Source organism: Cibotium barometz, chromosome 18 (assembly GCF_041138505.1).
Source record: "Cibotium barometz isolate CiBa-2024 chromosome 18, ASM4113850v1, whole genome shotgun sequence".
In the NCBI taxonomy this organism is placed as follows: domain Eukaryota; kingdom Viridiplantae; phylum Streptophyta; class Polypodiopsida; order Cyatheales; family Cibotiaceae; genus Cibotium; species Cibotium barometz.
Genome location: NC_141063.1, coordinates 8,144,199 through 8,161,923, shown reverse-complemented (window position 1 = coordinate 8,161,923; position 17,725 = coordinate 8,144,199). Strand labels below are relative to the sequence as shown.

General features: G+C 41.5%; 1 protein-coding gene across 2 annotated transcripts; it reads left to right on the top strand.

The window, feature by feature from the left end:
• The first annotated feature begins 3,798 nt into the window (after window positions 1-3,798).
• Window positions 3,799-17,213, top strand: LIP1 (lipase 1). Of its 2 annotated transcripts, none has more exons than XM_086812049.1 (9): window positions 3,799-4,046; window positions 5,186-5,296; window positions 5,403-5,480; window positions 5,690-5,800; window positions 6,547-6,690; window positions 6,902-6,942; window positions 16,149-16,228; window positions 16,376-16,471; window positions 16,746-17,213. In XM_086812049.1, exons 1-9 carry the CDS (start codon window positions 3,921-3,923, stop codon window positions 17,060-17,062), a joined length of 1,104 nt encoding a protein of 367 aa, XP_086668175.1. In that variant the 5' UTR covers window positions 3,799-3,920; the 3' UTR covers window positions 17,063-17,213. The 2 variants fall into 2 exon arrangements, with proteins under 2 accessions (XP_086668175.1, XP_086668174.1); XM_086812048.1 differs by having other exon boundaries at window positions 3,800-4,046; window positions 5,403-5,543.
• Window positions 17,214-17,725: the final 512 nt, after the last annotated feature.

Here is a 17,725-nt window from a genome sequence, read left to right as displayed (position 1 = left end):
GCTTGGCCATGCTCTTGTTAAAACTAAAGGGGGAGGATCTAGAGCATCATGAGCTCCACCATCATGCTTCCAAGACCTCTGTACATTGCTCCACTGTCATACTTGCAAAACCTATGTACATTGATCCTCCAAGGGTGCATAATCTTTTGAGCAACCCTAAGGGATGCCCCCTAGGGATGATGGCACATGCGAAGAGATAAAATGTATATCTCTCTTGAGTTTTAGAATCTTCCCATCTCAAAGTGTCCCCATAAAAGAGGTTGTTTCTTGTTTTTCTTCTTCTTTTTCTATCTTTATACACAATCCTATCAACTCCTTGAGCCTTAGCTAACTATAGTAATAATAGCTCTCACACTTGTAGAAGAAGAACTACTCGTTTATAACTTACACTAGATTATGTTTTGGGAAGAAGTAAGGACACTATACTTGACCATAAATGATGCAATGGCGTTAAGTCCCCACTATAGATAGCTACTTAGGAGAAGATGCCAATCAAACAATGGATAGCATGAAAATTCCATGACAATATAAAGAATGCATCACCAAAAACTATTTAGAAAAAGTTAGATTCCATGAAAATCAAATGAACAAGAGAAATTATAAAAGAGTACATAACTAGAAACTATTTAGAAAAAGTTAGATTCCATGAAAATCAAATGAACAAGAGAAATTATAAAAGAGTACATAACTAGAAACTATTTAGAAAAATTCAGATTCCATGAAAATAAAATGAATAGGAGAAGTTATAGTCCATGAAAATTGCAAGTTGTGGAGAACATGAAATTTCCATGACAATTTAAAGAGTGCATAACTAGAAACTATTTAGAAAAAGTTAGAGTCGATGAAAGTAAAATGAATAGGAGAAGTTATAGTCCATGAAAATCACAAGTTGTGGAGAAAATTAAACTTTCAGTTATCCTCCATGCATTGTCTCACACATGCATGAGAAGATTTCCTAGTTTATAGCATGTAAAGTGCTTTCCACCTAGCTTTGGGAGGAAGCATGGACACCATACTCAACCATAGAGGGGAATAGAACTATGATAGCCAATAAGAATCATAATAAGAGTATGGCTTAATTGTTTTGAGATTGAAGTTATTGAGGGTAGTAGAAGCACTCTTTCTATGTGTTTTGCACGCCATGTTTGGTGTATTAATTAGTTAGACTCACCATAGAGACCAATTAGTAATATAAGATTAAACCTTAATTTTGAAAAGTGGATTTTTATTCTATCATTATTCAAATATCTCCAATAAATTTCTCCATTTTTGATTAATGCATTAAAAAAACAAAGAGGAGATAAGATAACAAAAAACAAAATTATGAATCTATTTTGTAAAAGGTAAGGATTCCAAAATGATGAATCTATTAAAAAAGGCAAGTATTGCAAAATATGCATATATATTATTAGAAATGTGTATTTTACCACATCACACTTTTTATAACATTGCTCCATGGGCTATGATGATGAATATAATTGCATATATATTATTAGAAATGTGTATTTTACAACGTCACACTTTTTATAACATTGCCCCATGGGCTATGATGATGAATATAATTGCAAATCTCCATTGCTCCATGGGCTATGATGATGAATATAATTGCAAATATCTTCTTAAAAAATAATTATTATGTTTTCTCGAGACAAGACATGGCAACATATTTTTTGACACAAGCCATTTAAAATCCACAATACGACCTTATTACAAGAAGCTTCTAACACAAGCCATTTAAAATCCACAATACGACCTTATTACAAGAAGCTTCTAACACAAGGCAATAGAAACTAAACAAAACCATGAAACATATTAAAAGAAAGGCATGCCTTTATTGTTCCTCCTTGAATAGAAAGGTCTCCATTTTCACTAACACTTTTAATTTTTAACAAACATCCACTATCTAGGACCAGGTAGCTTCATCAATTTCCATACAAATCTAGCTCGTACATTATCCATCCCATTTCTTGTCTTAAAACGATATAAGAAGTCATTTGATAGTATTTTTTGGTTTGCAACATCCTTGGTAATAGTATTTTTTGGTTTGCAACATCCTTGGTAATAGTATTTTTTGGTTTGCAACATCCTTGGTAATGTTCCACCCAAAGATATACTCAATCCATTGGGCTGACATTATTTTCCATATAAACGTTTATACACCCTTTGTTTACATGGATAATAAACATGCTTCATGCTTTATTCCTAAGATCACCTTGTCTATACAAAGCTAAATTTAGCTTCCTCTAGTGATTTCCTTTACCGTGGTATTTATTGTATATGTACTAAAATTAAAATGCGGTTTATGCAAGTCCTTCCTGCTACCATCCCCTGAAATGTAAGAATTCTAAACCACTCAACGTGTGACGCATTATCAAACCCCCAGTGGGCTTGCATATGTCCCACATTATATAGCTCTTGAGGAATTGAAATAGAACCTTAATATATTCCAATCTCACAAAATTTGGTTTCTAAAAGTTGAAATCGATTTCATCATTGCCTATCCCAATGGTAATGGAAGACCTCAAACATTTCATCTTTTTGTTGGGAAACTTGGGCATGGCATCATTTGAAGACGAGGTTTTCTTCTTCATAAAAGGTTTGGAGAGTTGCTTTTTCATTGATTTGTTTGAAGGTGCATTGTACCTACCGAGTAAAAATAATATGAGGAGTAAACATGAATGCATGCTCTTGAGACATAAAAAGTACTAAGAAATATAAAATAAAGCGTACATGTTCAAATACCTAGCTCTATTTTTAACACCACACAAATTAGATAGATGTAATTATTAATGGATTATGTTCAAGGTTGGCATGATTTTAATAGAATGTAAGTTTCCAAACATATCTGTACGTTTTTGTGGAGGGGTCCATCAAAGGATTCTATCAGGTGAGCATAATGAAAAAAAAGTGGACCTATGGCTAAAGGATGCCTCATTGAATTTTCCATCAAACGATTCTATCAAGTGAGCATAATGGAAAAAAGGTGAAGGAGATGGACCTATGGCTAAAGGATGCCTCATTGAAGTTTCTAAACATATCTGTTCGATCTCGTGCGAGGACCATCAAAGGATTCTATCAAGTGAGCATAAAGACAAAAAAGTGAAGGAGATGGACCTATGGCTAAAGGATGCTTCATTGATAGGTGAATATGTGACAAAGACAAACACGCATGTGTCCTTAATGTTGGCCTTTGACTACACAACATGATGCAACTAGACAAACCCACATAGAAAAGGTAAAACATAGGAGAGCAAAGCAAGCATGGTGGCGGCAAGAGAAGAGTAATTATAGGAAAAAAAACATACCAATATGGAAGCGCAAAACTCGATGCCTGGAAGTCCAGATTTTTACTAGCTTAATATGAAGACATAAAAAAAATGGAAGGCAGAATTTTCCATATTGCAATGATGAAATCGATCGACAAGAATGATTTCTTTATGTACAACTCATGGCGAATTGGGCAAGCACGGAGGGGAAACTTGGCATTGCCATTGGATGAGCAGAGAAGATGGAGCACATGTGATGAAGAAAACACTGGCTCAAAGTCACATGCAGACAACACGCTGCATATCTCACAAAGCATTAATGGTTGACATGTGTACATGGAGAAGGGCAATCTGTCACAAATCTCATGTTCAAAAAACACAATAGAATTAGAAGAGGTGCAAAACCAAAAGTGCAAACAAGGTGTAATGCAAAACAATAGTTTGCTCTCCAAATAAATTATTTATTGCAAAAGAATAAAAATTGGGGCTTTGGGTCTTTCGTAGACGTAAATACAATCTCTCTCTTTCGTAGACGTAAATAAAATCAATCAGTCTCTCTCATGTCAATGTGGGCTCTCTTCATATGGGTGATGCTAACCTTGGAACTCGACGAAAAGAGCTTTATTTTCAAACCGGAGAGTTCGGTTATTCAGCATGGGGCTGCTTCTGATTTTGCTGCTGGGGTGCTGGTGTGTGGGAGCTTCGGCCCTCTCCAGCGATGGCTATGGCCTCTGCTCGGCCATTCTTCATCCTTGGGGTTACCCTTGCCTCGAATACACGGTAAAGTTTGTGCTTTTCAAAATTTTTTTTTGTTGGGGTTTGATTTTCTGAGAAATTTGAGAAGATTTATGGTGTTTCTTAGTAGCTTTACAGGCTTCTTCAAAGTTCTTCTTAGATATAGGCCCCCTGGGAACTGTGTGTGTGTGCGCGCCCGCGTTTTGGGAGGGGGATTATATGGCCCCTTTTCACTGGGATTGAGGGCAGCTTGGAATAGGCCTTCACCTTAGATAAAGCCCGGTCGGTTTTCAGGACAATACAGTGTGTTGAGATAACATAAAGGTCAGCTGAATCTGCCTCGCTTTGTGAATGCTATGGAGTCTTGAGGAGACTACATCACCAATTCTTGGTTGCGTTTTTTCCCCAAAACTGGATTAGACAGCGGAATTGATCCATCAGTGGACGTGAAAGTCGAACAGGCTAATCAGCTAAATGTTAGGGCAGGCGAATTGGCCAAGTGTTTGGGCTTTGGGCTAGAATGTGGGATTACTTATTGTGTTGACATGTGTACTAAAAACAAGGCAGAGTGGATGTCGCGTGCATCCCGCACTTGGATGCCATGGACATAATTGAATAGGAAAAGTGCAAGATCCTGTTGTCGGACACGTGGTCCCTTGTGAACCTTTGTCTCAAGGGACATGTCAGCCAGTGTGCCACCAAATATGTGTGTCAAGGTTAGTCGTGCATGTCAGTTGTGCTTGTCATGCACACCGATGTAACCCTCTTGAATGATGTATTGGTGTTTTGGGCACTTATTAAGCTAGTAGGCTGGGTGAATGGGCACTTGTTTGTGTCAGGAGTCTAGGACTAGTGAGCACAGGTGTGTGTGAACCCATCAGAGGCATGGAACTAACAACACCAATCTTGGGATTATGGAAGACGAGGGATCATGGGCTGGTTCAGCCATTGTCCAGGCCAATTAGGAAGATCGATCTTTGAAGAGGCCAATGCTTGAAAACACATCACATATATTTGCACAAGTGGGGAGCTCCTGCTTGACTTAGCAACTTACAGAGTAGTTTGTACATTTCTGTCTTCCTACTCTTGTCTTGTTTATTTTTTGACTCTCTACCTGTGAATGATCATGAAAGCTTGTGAGTTTGCCAACAGTTTAAGTAGACCCTTTCTTTGGTTGCTTACAGGTCACTACAGATGATGGTTTTATTCTTGGAGTACAGAGGATTCCGTACGGCCGTAAGAAAAGTGTGATGATCTCAGGACCACCCGTGTTTTTGCAGCATGGTTTATTCCAGGTTAGTACAGAGGGTGCATGTTGATGACGTGAATTGATGCACATTTTGAAGACTGGTCAGTGCATAGACCTGTTGTTGAGGAGCTTTTTTTCGTGTGTCTTGATAGGGTGGCGATACATGGTTTGAGAACACACCGGAGCAATCGTTAGGCTTCATACTTGCTGATGCAGGCTTCGATGTGTGGGTGGGTAATGTCCGTGGGACACGGTGGAGTCATGGCCATGTGTCGTTGTCCAGGGCTGCCAAGGTTTACTCTCTTTCTGTGTGTGTGTGTGTGTGTGTGTGTGTGCGCTTTCTGTGAGTGGACAAAATGGCAAGTTGAGATTCTCATACTGTGTTGTAGTATCAATACTAAAGCGTCAGGTCCTTTTTTTTTGAAATGCTCTCTTACAGGAGTTTTGGGACTGGAGTTGGGATGAGCTGGCAGGGAATGACCTTCCTGCCATGCTCGAGCTAGTTTTCAATGTAACAAAGTCTCAAATTTATTACGTCGGCCATTCACAGGTGTGCTTTAAATTATTATTCTTCTCCCGATTGGAAAGAAAGACTATCCATATGATAGTATTATTACACTTCAATAGGGATTGCTTAGATTGCTTGGATCCATAGTAGATTCAGTACTTGTACTAGGCTGGTTACACAATAACAACCGCCTGTGAGTGGGTCCCAATCATAGTGGCCCATTAGTCATAGATGGGCAATCTTACCTGTCCAACTCCTCCCGAGTCCCACGTCCCATGGGCAGGGAGATGTGCAAAGGGCTTAACCTGCCTGTATGGTACCATATAGTATGATCCGCACCTTCCAACACTCTGGTGAAACCTCTATATAATATGTATGGATGCATGGTGATAACATGTTGCATGCGCAAACAGAATAAAATCCAAGTGTATTACCATGGTATGGCACTCTACCTCTGGTGCTCAAGCTCCATCAGCTGCCAGAAGGAACAATGAATTCCTCTTACTAGTGGCTCTGTGTACGTGCCCCCAAGAACTCTCTAAGGGAAATGGTCACGTGATTTGTCAACCGACCAACCACACTACTAGCATCCCATCGCATGCTAGCTGCATCCACTTCAATGCATTCTTGATGCACACATTGATACTGGAGCATTCGCAAACTCCCCCAACCATATGTATTTTATATTTTAGGAGTTAGGGTGCAAATTTGTACCGTAGCATGTACACGGTACTTAACTATGTAGCATATGCACTGAACGTGTGGTTCCTCTACACGGGGTCTTCCAGGGAACCATAATGGCCTTTGCAGCATTTACTGAGCCAAGGGTGATGAAAATGATCGCAGCTGCTGGCCTGCTGAGCCCTATTGCTTTTCTTTCCAATATTACCTCTCCATTTGCTCGTGCCGCTGTCCACATGCACCTTGATCAAGTAAGTGTTGGCTGCCTCTAAGATTTCATTTCATATTCTTGTTATAAGAAGGGTTAGAAACAACCTTACATGCCCTTTGGCCCGAATAATTATGCAACTCCCCATCAATCCAATACATGGATTCAATACCTGGCCATGTAAAGGTGGGTGGGTGTGTTGTGTGCGTGAGTTTGTTATGCATCGTGTTTACATCTTGTTACCATCTGTACAGTTTATAAAAAGCGTGGGAGTTCATCAGCTCAATTTACGAAGGTCAGGCAAATACTCTCTCTCTCTCTCTCTCTCTCACTCTCTCTCTACATACATACATACATATATAGAACAATCAAACTGGGAGGTCCATCATCAAATAAAAATTTAGCCGGTTGAAAGTCATCATGATTTTTTTTTGACATAATGTCCTTTTACCTTACCAGGGGATGCTGTTTATGCTTTAGACTTGGTTGAAAGCCTATTTTTGGCAGTTATGCATGACAGTTATCCATTAGTTATTCTCGAAAAACTATTATGCATATTGATCGATGGGTTGCAGTGCGATTTGCTTCCTCCCATTTTAGTCATGGAAACTCCGAAACCCATGCTTCCCAATGTGCATAAACCCCCTCGCCAAAGCCCTTTTATCTCGTGCCATCTGCTTGCAAGTGGTGCAAGAAAAAGTATTTGCCCCACATTGCCTAACCCTTATACATCTTACACCCTCTGTGAGAGAGAGAGAGAGAGAGAGAGAGAGAGAGAGAGAGGGAGGAAAGTTAAAGCTAAGATCTCAAGACTTTGAGATTATACAAGATAAAAAATCTAGATCCTACTATGCTAGGTAAAGGGTACAATAAGTGATGGGATATGGGAGAGCTAAATAAAAACAGTCAATCACCCTGTATGCTGGGCAAGGGCCCATCCAGGATGTCCATCATGGGTGATACAAGAAGGCTAGAGATGTCGATAGTCTGCTGCGAAGATGAGGTTGCTCGATGGGGGGCCAAAATTTCCTGAATCTGGGGCTGATGAGCTGGGGGTGGCCATTGTCCGATGGGATGATGGTGTCTAGCTCTCTGGATCCATCTGATGTGACTCCTATGGGCCTGTTGCAAAGGGGCACTGTGGTATAGGATCTCGTATCCACTGTGATGGGCTCTGGTGCCTCCCTATCCACCCCTCTAGGTTGGAAAAAATTGGAGATGGTAAGCTGAGAGGAGGGCTGTTGGGGGCGAGGATCTCTAAGTAGTGACTCTGTGTGTTGGCTGAACTCCAGTAGGAAGAGTCCAAGGCACCTCTAATCCGTGTACTTCATGATTCAAGATAAGGGTCCAAAGCCCTCTCGAAATAGATAGTGAAATCTTCAAATCTCCCTTTGATCTCTTAGTAGAGTCGGCACTGGCAAGCATAGTGCTCCTCCGAGTCAACCTGTCTGAGAGAGTCTACATGTCCTATCCTCTTTGGGTATCCGCTCGGCTCTGCCACTCTCTATCCTCAGTCTATGGGATGTTACTGTAGAACACTTGTGCCTATGTGCTAGGGTTTTCTAGAGAGAGAAAAGCGTGGTGGACTTTGTCACATGCACCCTGCATTGGAGTGCTATGTGACACATTGGCTCTACGTCAGTGCAACATTTATGCAGTAGGATTACCTTGTCGTATGCTGTGAACCCATTGTGAGCCCCTATCATAGTTGCAATAAAACACGTTTTTTTGAAAAAATAAAAAAACGTGTACGTTTCAAAACGTCCCCAAATTTAGAACGCTTTTTTTTTAATGTCCAAAAAAAAAACACCGTTGCTCTCAATATGCAACGTTTTCATAATAGGCTACAAATTGTGTTGAAACTTCACTCTTTATTGCAGGATTTTACTCTTCTTCCTAGCCTCTAGGCTTAAAAGACCTATAAAAATCTTATATCCAGGCCAAAATTATATAAAAAATTTGATGAATAAAATACGTGTTTTAAAAACTTTCCCATTTTTAAAAAACATTTTTAAAAATTAAAAACCCGTTTAAGAGTTGCCATTTTTTTTTGGCAACTATGGCCCTAGTCTGGACATGTCAGGCACGAGCTACATAGGTCAGTCTCCACAACCATAGAGAGTCTACATGTGTCAGTCCTCTTACCCACTTGGAGAATTCATTAGATAGGTTCATGAAGTACAGGTCCACCTCAGCTTTAGACTTTGCATTAGCAAGCATGTAGAAAAGCATCATAGGTAGGATGGACACCCAATCGGTAGCCATATGAAGACTCCATACGGTAGTCGGCAGCCACATGGGTACCCCAGCATGCAGTCAACTAGCATAAGATGCCTACTGGCATCTGAATCGGCGAGCATAAGAACTTGCAAAAGCAGCAAGTCGGGTAGTGTCCAGTTGGCCACCCTTAAAGGACAGCATGCGTAGCATTTAATGATGTAAAATAGCATGAAGGATAACCGACCAATAGCATAAAATCATATATAAGCAAACACATCATCCATAGCATAAATCATTCTCATCTTATCAGTTTACAAGCAGTTCTGAAGCAGTGATGTGTGCCTAGAGCCTCTGGCCTTGTGTATACATTCAGCAAAGCAACACTTTAGTGTGCTACAGCCCCGAGACCTTGGGTGTCAAAAAGCCAACCCTACGTACTCGGCTCTTGAAATTACGCTTGGAAACATTGCCTCTTCAATAAGGCTAGAGGTGCATATCCTCTAGTGAGTCTATCTGCTATAGCCTGTCTCATAGAGAAGTGTGAACTAGCGAAGGTAAGCTCTGAGATAGACATACGAGTGCACCACCTCAACCTTGTACCCATGTAAGTGATTTGTGTACGGCTTTTGACTAGGTAGGAGGTGTGGAATACCATAACCTTGGTTTTCCCGAGGTTGACTGAGAGCCCCCTCTGTGTGCAAAAATCCTTTAAAGTAACCATGTGCTTTTGTAGCCCCTCCTTGGAATCTACAATGAGTACAATATCACCAGCATATAAAAGGTTGGAAACAATAATACCTCCTAGAAAAGCTCCTCTGTCTTCGGTTCTGTCAATGAAGTCTAAGATCTTATCTATGTAGAGTCCAAAGAGGGTCGAAGATAGTGGGCATTCTTTTGATGGTGCTAGAGACCTCAGAGTCCTCTCGAGCATCTCACCTTGCCAATAACTAACTCATATAAGGCGATGATAGTCCATATTATGTTAGGCGGGACCCCGAGATGCTGTAAGCGTTGTAGAAGACAGGCTCGAGGCACTATATCAAACGCTTTGCGGAAGTCCACAAAGCAATAGTATAGTCGGTGGCCATCTGTCTTGGCCTGCATGATGACAGCCCGAAGCATGAATATGTGATCTAGCATGGAGAAAGTCCTCCTGAATCTTGCCTACCTTGGTGCCTTGTATCCCTCTCTCTATCTCATAGATAGCAATGTTGTGGCGTGACTCGTGAGCCAAGCTATAGGAGGCATTTCCCATAGAAAGTGATGTCTCCATCGTCCTGTGAGATCCGTTGTAGCCGTGTGCCCTCATGGTCTATCACCTGCAACCTGATAGGGCCCTCAAAATCATACATTTGTATTTGCTCACTCTTGGTCCTAGCATTGAAGTCCCCAAGTAAGAGTCCCAAGAAGCAAGTGACATCCTAGAGAGAGCCAGTCCTGTGGGGCATATTGTGAAGAATCCAGGACGAAATAGCATATGGAGGCTGTAATCTATAACTGAATCCACATGTAGCGGGTCTCCTCATCCCTCCTAACTATGCTAACCATGGGCTGTAAGTGTGTCTTGAATAAAACCGCTACTCCTCTTGATCCCCTCACCCTTGGGTCCCCTCGACCCCCAGTAACTCGTTGGTATCCCGATACATGTGGTAGTCCCTTCTCCTGGCTTTGGTGCGTCTTTGTGTAGAAGATGATGTCCCGTCTTGCGAAAGTCTTCCTGATTCCCCCAATGTTTGACCACACAGTCGTATTGCAGTTCCAGACTGCCATCCTTAGATGTGTGATGCCATAGATCCCTTGTCCCTATTTGGGACGTCTGACTATGATGATGACCTTGCCATCTCTATAAACTGCCCACTTCCCCGCCTTACGGACCTCAAGCACCTGGAGCATGCTCATTTTCTATGCTCCACCTGTGTGGGAGTGAGGTCATTACCAAGACAAATTTTCTCACCTTTGAGGGTTGCTGTATGATCCAAGAATGCTTGCCAGTTGGTGGTGGAGAGAGAGAGAGAGAGGGAGAGAGAGAGAGAGAGATCTACTTTAGACCAAAGGGCCTATAAGATTAACAATGTTACAATATATCCACGAAGTGACTATATCATGGAAAGGGATATCACTGTCACCATTTGGCCACCCAATTGGTCCACCCGTGCTTTCTCATCATGTATGTACATTGGATTGGTGTCCATGGCAATTGTATATGCCGGGGATTGATACCACTCATGTGTTATTGTGGACTTGTGCCTCTGTGTATATGTTCGGAAATGCTTGGTGGATTGGTGTTCCATTGGGTATGGTACCTCGTGTACTTGCTGTTGGTGTTGGACTCACACACTCACACACACAAACCTGCACATTAGGGTTAGGTGCAGGATAGAGAAGCTCACACACAGAAAATGAGAGGGAGAGAGAAAGAGCCAAAAGTGTGGTAGCCACAAAATGCAAGTCAACCCTTGCATGTGTGCCACATCCATACAATATAGAAGTACAAAATATTATATGTAGAGTGTCCTTACACACTTGATATCCAAGGGGAAAAACCACATGGGAAAAAGTGCGCTTGGTTAAGCCCTGTTCACACATAGCACTACCATAAGTGAGCATATGCCTACAAATCCCCCCTGTAGTGGAAGTGTGAACCTGTACAAGGTAGCAGATCACTCTTTGTATGAGAGTAAGCCCAAAGCTTTGCGGAAAGCTTCAAACTTTTCTCGAGGTAAAGCCTTTGTGAATAGATCTGCAACATTATCCTGTGTAGGGCAGTAAGATAAACTAATCTCCCCTGCATGTAGCCTCTCTCTGACATAGTGATAATGAATCTCAATGTGCTTGGTACGTGCATGAAATACTGGATTTCATGCCACGGCCATAGCACTCTGGCTATCAGTGAGAATGGTGGTGGGTGTCTGCTGACACTCACGAAGATCAGCCAATAGTCTTCTCAACCATACACAATCTACTGTAGTTGTGAAGACTGCCCTGTACTCAGCCTCACAAGTAGATGTGGCAACAGTGGGTTGCTTTTTACTCAACCAAGATATGCATGAACTGCCAAGAAAAAAACAATTTCCACTGGTGGATTGCATGGTATCATAATCACCAGCCCAATCTGAATCACTGTATGCATAAAGCTGCAAGCTGCCTCCCTTGGGATAGAACAAACCAAGATCTAGGGTACCCTTGAGATAACGAAAAATGCGTTTGATTGCTTGCCAATGCTTTGTGCCTGGGCTGTGCATGAATTTGCTCAACAAAGACACCCCAAAAGATATGTCTGGCCTCGTGTTACACAAGTAAATGAGACATCCCACTGCCTGGCTGTAAATGCCGGCCTCAAAAGGCTCTCCAATATCATGCATAGTAAGCCGTACGCCTGGCTCTACCGGAGTAGAAATGGGCTTACATTCATCCATGTGAAACCTTTTTAGCAAACTTTTTATGTACTTAGTTTGTTGCATAACAATGCCATCATCTGAATGTATAAACTGTATGCCGAGATAGTAGTGTAAAGGCCCCAAATTTGACATATCGAATTCAGCTTTCAGATCAGCTTTGAAATCTGAAATTTGTGCTTTGCTAGTACCTGTAATGAGCATGTCATCTACATACAAGATGACTATGAGAATATCGGCATCGGTTTTCTTCACATACAATGTGCTTTCAGCTGGACTATTCACATAGCCTTGGCTGGTTAGATGAGCATGTATTTTATCATACCAAGCTCTTGGAGCTTGCTTTAACCCATACAATGCTTTGTGTAACCTACATACTTTATGTTCCTCACCAAGAACTACAAAACCAGTGGGCTGATTTACATATACTTCCTCCTGTAAATCCCCATTTAAGAATGCAGTTTTGATGTCTAATTGATGCACTTTCCATCCTTTATGTGCAGCCAATGCAATCACTGATCTTATTGTGGTCATTCTCGAAGTAGGAGCAAAAGTCTCTTCATAATCTATTCCCTTTTTCTGGGAGTAGCCTTTAGCCACAAGTCTTGCTTTGTACCTGTCAATAGTACCATTAGACTTTCTTTTGACTTTGTACACCCACTTTGTTCCAATGACATGCTTGCCTTTAGGCAATTCCACAAGATCCCAAGTATTGTTCTTCATGATAGAAGAGATTTCAGCTTGCATAGCACCCAATGCTCATTCTCATGTGCTTCTTCATAAGAAGAAGGCTCTTCTGAATCAAAGGGACCACCCATTGCTAATGCAGACTCCCCACGATGTATATTCAAAGCATGGCTGGAACTAGCCCTTGTTCTACCTGTGAGTGGAGCTGCAAGTTTGCTTTCTTGCAGCAACCATCTTGGCACTGACTTGGCTGTGTCTATGGCTGTTTGCTCTTCCCTGACAAGATCTTCCACTTCTTCCATAGAAGGGGGCTGAATGGCTGGCTGTTCCACATGTTCTACATGAGGATTTTCTTGTGTAGGGGCTGGCTGATCTGAATCCCCCCTTATTGCAATGGGTAATAGTCCATCAAACATGTCCTGTATGCCTGTATCATTACTTTTATACAAGCTGTACATGGGCTGTTCTGAATTTTCAGCAAATACCACATCTCTACTGACAAAAATCCTTCGTGTAGTTGGATTATAAAGACGGTATCCTTTGCTCTCATTGCTGTAGCCCACAAAAATGCATTTCATTGCTTTGTCATCTAGCTTTGTTCGGAGTTGTTCTGGCACATGTGCATATGCCAAACACCCAAATGTACGCATATAATCCACTGTTGGTTTTCGGCTATACCAAGCCTCAAATGGTGTTATGGTTTTCAAAGCTTTTGTTGGACACTTGTTCAACACATGAGTTGCACACATTATAGCTTCTATCCAAAATTTGTGAGGCAACTTTTGTGCTTTCACCATGCATCTTGCCATCTCCATGAGAGATCTATTTTTCCTTTCAGCTACACCATTCTGCTGCGGTGTATAAGGCACAGTACATTGGTGTTTGATGCCCTTTTGAAGCATATAATCCTTGAATGCATTTGACATGTATTCTCCACCTCTATCCTTTCAAAGGGTAAACCCAAGCAAACCTGGAGTAGTCATTAATGAATGTGACGAAGTAAAGATGCCCCCCTATGGCTGGTGTCCGCACATCACTATGTATGAGCTGTAATTTACTTTCAGCTCTAACAGCTCCATCTTTGGGGAATGGTTTTCGTTGCATCTTTTCCCAAAATACACCCCTCACATACATGTCTTGTTGGAGACTCAAGAGGTGGCATATTATCAACCATATGATGCTTCTGCATAAGCATCAAACTCCGAAAATTTACATGTCCAAAACGAGCATGCCATAGCTCTGCATCATGCATAGTAGGAGTGTAGGCAGCCACTGTATTTGCATCATAAGTACGCTTGTCATAGCTGTCCAGCTTATACAAGCCTTTGTATCGTGTTCCAGAAGTGACTATTTCATAACCCTTTGATGGGTCTTTTACCAAACACTTCCATCTTCAAATTCAACCTTTAAACCTTGGTCGTTTATGGCTGAGACAGAGAGCAGATTTTTCTTTATCCCTGGAACATACAATACATTTTTCATACATATATTGGCACCATTGGCTGCAATAAGTGTATACATAGTACGTACTTATCTAGAGGAAGTGTACAAGCTAATTCAGAGGAAGTGTACACTCTTTCTCCATCTCGTTCTTTGTGGCCACTAAACCTTCCGGCAGTTTATTTTTGAGGCTTTCAATCTCCAAGGCAAGGGAGGGACATAGCCACCATCCATGCGCAAGCTGTTGCACGCATGGAAGCCTTGTTGTATTGATCCACAGCCCTAAGCTTGATTAAGAACAAGATGCTGATTTAACATGATTAAGACCTAGGGGAGAGAAGATAGTTGGTGCAGGTTTTTTCTTGTATTAATATGGTACAAAAAGGTTAATGAATGAATGTGCATGATGTAGGAGCTTGGTCAGTCCCTAGGGGTGACATCTGGCGCCTTCTACATGCTTGATGATGACTTCTACTTCTGAATATGCTAAATGACTAAATGTACTATGCCAATGATTGGCTCATGCTTATATATATATGGTGAGGTTGCTGGTCGGCCAGCTAAAGGTGCTGTCGGTCTGCTGCTTGGACAAATATTCATTGAATAAATTGCTAAAATGCTGCGCTTCACTTAATGCTTGCCCACACTTGATGGCATTCACTCTGGTGCTTGGTTGCTTGCTGCCTATGTCTTCTGCTGGCTGCCGACAGGGCTCCCATGCCCTCCATGGTGGTGGTGATGATGATGATGATGCTGATGGTGCTCATGCTGATGCTAATACCGATGCTATTGCTGATGTAATGATGCTAATGCTGATGCTCTAAATGCTATCCTAACTGCTATATTAATCAAGGATTATGATGTTCATGCTGGAGATTAGCCATGGGACGGGCGTGCACGTGACATCGCCTCCTACTAAACTTGATGACGGGGTGGACACTCAGTCATCCTTCGTCCTTGGACTACTGATGCTGACATGCTACTTTAACTTTTGACTTTTTTTGCTTGAACACCTCCCACTTCTGATCTCCACTTCCAAGTCTTGTTGAGGAACTAAGCATCTGTTCCACTGCTACCCCCATGCCTACTATCCCTTCCCCTTAACATAGCAGTGGGTCACCTGCTGGAACTGATCATGCCTATTGCTAGGCCTTTGGGACTGATCTAAGAGCTTAATGATGTACTATTTCTGAGTACATACCCTCAAGGAATGCTTTCCTCTAGCTTCGCCTGATGTAGACCACTCCGTCTGCTACCCTACTGCATTCTTTTGATGGATCTTGGCAACCTCCTTGGGACCATGCTTAGTGGTTGAGCTTGAATGCTCTGATACCAATGTTGCATGCACAGAAGCCTTGCTGTACTGATCCACAACCTAAGAACAAGATGTTGATTTAACATGATTAAGACACAGGAGAGAGAAGAAGAGAGAGAGAGTTGGTGTGAGGTTTTTTCTTGTATTAATATGGTACAAAAAGGTTACTGAATGAATGTACATGATGTAGGCCCTTGGTCAGCCCCTAGGGGTGACCTCTGGCCGCTTCTACATGCTTGATGATGACTTCTACCCACCAGCACCCTTACAAGGTCGTGATAACCTGCAGGCATATATGTATAGATACTCACACATATACATCCATATGTATATGTAGATAGATAGATATTTAGATAGGTAGATAGATGTGAATGTGTGTGCCTGTGCGTGAGCTTATCATACCTTTTTTTGAGGCATCTAAACTGGGCTTTCTTATTTGGGCAGTGAGTTCGCTGTGGAGATTGTTGATCGTGTCTGCACTACTAAGGAGGTGAACTGTGGGGACCTGCTAACATCAATTACAGGTAAGTGCATAAAAATCAAAATAGTGAGTAACCTATGAATGCATAACTGCCTCTCTTCGCATCATAGTTTTTCTAGCAGTGCATGCTTTGTCTTGTAATTTGAATGTCACATCAAATCTTGAATTCAAACTTGAGCGCCCTCTGCAGGACCAAACTGTTGTTTCAACGATTCAAGGATCTCATATTACCTCAAATTTGAGCCTCATCCGTCTTCTACGAAGAATCTTGAGCATCTTTTTCAGAGTAAAAGTTGATTTTATTTGCTTGTAATTTCTCTTGTTCAATGTGCTGCTTTGAAATAGAAGATTGACTGTAACACTTGCAATTAAGGGCTGACTTTGGCTTTCTAGTTTATGCCTGCCAGCCTGTGCCTGCACATGCACCCGCACTTATCTATTTATGCATGTGTGTATGCACGCGTATGTGCATGGGTCGGACTGCAAACTTCGAAAGCATTCATAACAGCATTCAGAAGTCTTTGTTGAAACATGTGAGCTGTGCTTTTGTTCATTGGCAGTGATTAGAAAGGGTACGTTTGGGAAGTTTGACTATGGCTGGCTGGGAAATTGGAGGCATTATGCAAGCAACACTGCACCTTCATATGATCTCTCTAGAATTCCAAAAGATCTTCCTGTGTTTATGGCATATGGAGGACTGGATGCTATGGCCGACTTGGATGATGTTCTGCTCATGCTTGGGAAAGTGCTGTGCAATGTGGAGCTCCTGTATCTTGAAAACTATGCCCACTTGGACTTTGTTCTTAGTGTAAGCGCTAAGGATGATCTATATGACAGTTTAATTGCATTCTTTAGATCAAATCACGTGGTATCATGACCGTCATGTCAGTGACAAACTGTAGTTTCAAATGTACATGAGGTGATGCTATGAAGACCCCATTTTTCTTGGGCTTACCTTGTATATTGCTATATGTAAAATTATATTTGATGCTTGCACATATATTTGATGGAATTCGTTATATGCAAAACTATGTGTTCATTCTATGATCAATGTCAACTCTCAACTTTTTTGTACTGCTTGGTGGCTGGTCTGGTTTCACATGTCAAGAGGGGCTGTTGCTACAAGATCATTAGAGATTTGGCACAAGATAGCCTTAGTTTATAGCCAATGATTTCTCTCTCTCTCTCTCTCTCTCTCACACACACACACACACACACACACACACACACACAGGATGAGGTCTTGAGATGGTTGTGTAATCCCATAAGTCTCAACATATGGCACCTTCAGTGACCAGTCACCATCACTATGCCTAGTTTTTACTTGGGAGATGCCGGTTGCATCCACCAGAGTGTTCACACTGTATCATCATTGGTTTTGATAGGCTGTTTCAGCCCCTTGCAGATGTTTTGCCGTTATTTTTTCTCCCCACAGAGAAAGGTTCTCAAAAGGCCTACCTTCCATTTTGAAAGATGCCATTTTACATAAATACATGAAAATATCATTGATTAATAATAAATAGTTATTATTTATTCACCG